General features: G+C 44.1%; 1 protein-coding gene across 9 annotated transcripts in view; it reads left to right on the forward strand.

The window, feature by feature from the left end:
• IRAG1 (inositol 1,4,5-triphosphate receptor associated 1) overlaps positions 1–3,758 on the forward strand; it is a 116,481-nt gene that overhangs the window by 72,933 nt on the left and 39,790 nt on the right. For all 9 annotated transcript variants that reach the window (XM_019656223.1, XM_019656225.1, XM_019656224.1 and 6 more), the window contains one exon: positions 2,854–2,977. In XM_019656223.1, the coding sequence (XP_019511768.1) occupies positions 2,854–2,977 (124 nt within the window). The remainder of the gene's footprint in view (positions 1–2,853; positions 2,978–3,758) is intronic.

Genomic DNA, 3,758 nt, shown 5'->3' on the forward strand with positions numbered 1-3,758 from the left:
TTTATTTTTATTTTATTTCTTTTTATATGGGCATGTCTACTTGGATTTTCTCTTTACCTAGATATGTGAAGGTCAGTTTTCACTGACTCCTTTCTACCTTGTCTGAGATCTCTGTCCTCCCTGCAGCACTTACTTGAGGGTGTTTTGTGTCTGCTTTGTTACTAGCTTGGTGGGAAAAGGGGAAGTTCAGATGGAGCTGTTGGCAGTGGTGTTTGTGGGATTGGTTTCTGTTCTTTTTCGAACTTTGTTCATAGTCTAACACTTAAGTTATTATACCAGAGTGCGGGCTTATCTTATTCCCTTGGGTGAGGACTAGCGGGTTATGGATTGTTTCACCAATTCAGGGTAGAGTTATCGAGACAACCTACCCAGGTATTTATTTTCCAGACTTGACCCAGCTATTCTCAGCAGCCACTCTTACTCCCCTGTCAGATAAAGGAAGACGGAATCCACCGAGTTTGGCCACTATGCTATTTCTCAGAAGCGGGTGGGGGGCAGCTTCAACAGGGGCTTTCCGGGCATCTCCTGTCACTCACTCAGAGGAGCTTGTTTTATTTATTCTCTCTTTGTCTTCCTGTCTGGTAAATTCTTCCACGTTGCTCTATGCAATCAGCTCTGGTAGGCTACTGTGCATTCATTCTGTCTTTCATCTTCTCTCCTCCTCATCAAGAAAAACAAATAGCGATGTAGGCTGTTTTTCTCTTTTTGGAGTATTATTATGGTGGAAGGGAGATTCTTCTGTTCTAGAGAAGCATCCTGAATCTCCTCTGCAGGCTGCTCACTCAACCCCTGAGTCCACTTCCCATCCCATTCTGTGGTATTGTAATCTTTGTCAAAATTTTTTCTCTCACATCTTTCTCTCAGTACTGAGTCTTTGAGGGAAGAAGAAAGGGTTATCAAGGGTGGGAGCTCTACATCTATTCTTAGTAAGTTTTGTCTTTTTCTGGCTGTTATTTTTATAGATTATTGCCTTTTCCTATCTGTGAGAGTTGCTGGTATATTTTTTGGTTGGTTTTAAATTTTGTCATTGTTATTGATGTGACGTTCATTTAGTTGACTTCAAAAAAGGGGTGGCTGGCTCTGGGATCCATAAGCTCTATGATCACTCTTCAGGCAGCCATTTTAGCAGGGCTAGAAGCCCTAACGACTTACTTTGGGGGGGGGGCGGTGTTAGTGCTCAACCTAGGGCACTTTTCTGGGAAAAAAACCCTGGCATGGCTTTCACTTGATATTAGACTTTGTATAATTTAATCAATCACATAGCTTCTCAGGAGCCCACTGCTTAATTACCTCTCTGCTGGGTATTTGGGATATATAAAGGTAGAGTGAGGCCAGAAGCACCACGGGATTTACCATCTGTCATATGGAAATGTCAGAGAGCAATAAATGCCAGGACAGAACCCAAGAGTTGACAGGTAGCTAAGACAATATATATAGTCCAATCTCATATTCAGAGAAGGACTGCTGACTACCCTGTCTCTGACAGATGGCCCTCCAGATTTTGCTGGGATGCTCTGAGTATTAGGAAACTGATGTACACCATTCTATTACTGGAAAGCTCTAAGTATTTAAGCATTCTTTACTTTGAGCCAATTATACCTCCCCTTTTCTCTGTATGATCTCCCTTGGTGAGGCTTCTAGTTCACATGACTCCCAGTCATAGCTCCATTTGGATGGCTACTACATCTATGCATGTGGTCCTGATCTCTGGCCTGGCCTCCAATTCTGGAAAATGATTGAGCAGGTTGGAAATCTGCTGCATCAAAACCCATGAGAGAGGGTAAAACATGAATAACTATAAAGCCCTGCATGCAAATGGAAAGTAACCATGGTATGGGATGAAGATGTCTGACTTCGCTCAAGTAAAAGAGATTGGAGGCTTTTAATCTTAAATGTAGTGTGAGCCACAGTAGGGCACAGCAAGTTTGTGCTGCATGAATAACAAATGCCAAGGGCAGGGACATGTGCCCATGTCCTCCAGAGCTAAGAACTTGTTAAGAGCACGTCTGGGCCTCCAGGACAGCAACAACCAGAATGGGTGCAGGGGATGCTATCTAGAGGCCATGGGCCACAGTAGGTTCCTAATGAGCAACTGGGAAAACAGGACTAGAGCCTGGAGAAGGAAATCTTCATGAGCAGTACAAAAGCTGGAGAAAGATTTACAGAAAGGAGAATATTTGGTTTGTTCTTTCTGCCTTCAGAGCACAGACCCCAGATAGTTTTAGGAGATAACAAAAGGCTATTGACTAGGAGGCATCTACTTCTGAGATCTGTAAAAGGCCTAATGATCTTTGCTTTACCCTGGTAAAGCAAACCCTGTTTCATTCCTGTCTATGGGGCTATGGAACCAGATGTTGACTTCTAAGCAGGCCACAGATGATGGAACTGTTGAACTCATTTGAGGAAGAATAATTGGGCAATAGGCCTCTTGAGAAGCCTACCAAAAAAAGGGGACCTTTGTAAACATTCTAGCCAAATAGACAACCAGCTTGCCAGAAACCAACCTCTGGCCCCAGACATGAGACCCAGCTTGGCACAATGGGAAGAACTAGAATTTGGAGCAGATAGAATTGGTTTGAAGTTTTTCTGTGCCGTTTACTAGTTCCGTGACCATAAGCAAGTTCTTAACTTTGCTGCGTCTTGGTTTACCCATCTATAAAATAAGATGATTAAATTTAGCTTATTGAGTCATTGTGAGGATAAAAGAGCAATTAGAAAGTCCCTGGCATATAATTAGTTTCTTCTAAATGTTAAAGCTCTTTCTTATCCTCTGAAGCAAATTGCCAACAGTATACTGTGATTTCAGACAGACATTCTATAAGTTAAGCACTTTTTTTTTTCTTTTTCTTTTAGGGCTCCCTTCTGAACTCGCCCCAGCTGTTGAGGAAGAAGAGCTGAAGAGTGGACTGGACGTCATGCCCAATATTTCTGACGTGCTGCTACGCAAACTGCGGGTTCACAAGTCTCTCCCTGGAAGGTAAAATCAGGGTGTGAGTTGTAGGAGATCTGTATTATTAGGTGCCTCGGTGTTAGATTCTAGACAGGGCACCAGCCTTGATTTTTGACCCCAGGAGGGTCAGAGTCCAATGGTCCAGACAGGGCAATGCATGCAAAACAAAGAGATTAATAAAGGGCCAGGTGAGATGGTTCCAACTTGAAGAGCAGGTGGGGTTCACCAGAGGCTCATGGCAGCAGAGGGTGGTGGGCTTTGGACCCGGAGACGTGATTTTATTCCCAGATCTACCATTTACCTGTAACTGAGAGATGCTAGGTCTGATATCTGTGTAGACGGGGATGTAGAACATTTGGAACCACATGAAGAAGGATTGCTGGGAAAACCTACCAGGCTCTTCCACATGTGGGGAGAAAGTGACTTCACTTCCCGAGCCTCAGCCTCCTCACCTACACAACAGGGATCATAAGCGCTCTGCCACTGGTAGGGTGCTGCACTGGCTAAATGAGATGGTGTGTGAGCAGGAACCTGGAACAGCACACGACAGGCCCTGGACTGTTGAAAAGTGAACAGCTTGGAGTATGAAGGAGAGATGATAGGGCATCACTAAGCAATAGGGATTGGGTGGGTGCCTGCACGTCCAGCAACCTGGACACTGAACTATTGGAGAACAAAGGCCATTAGGAGGAGCTATCAGACATAACAGCGCTCCCTGATTTGGGGGTAAATAAGAAAGGAAAACAAGTTTTTCCCAGTGGGTGTGATGTGTTCAAACTCCACATTGTAATCACCTAAAATGCAGTCA

Source organism: Hipposideros armiger, unplaced genomic scaffold, assembly GCF_001890085.2.
Source record: "Hipposideros armiger isolate ML-2016 unplaced genomic scaffold, ASM189008v1 scaffold_256, whole genome shotgun sequence".
In the NCBI taxonomy this organism is placed as follows: Eukaryota; Metazoa; Chordata; class Mammalia; order Chiroptera; family Hipposideridae; genus Hipposideros; species Hipposideros armiger.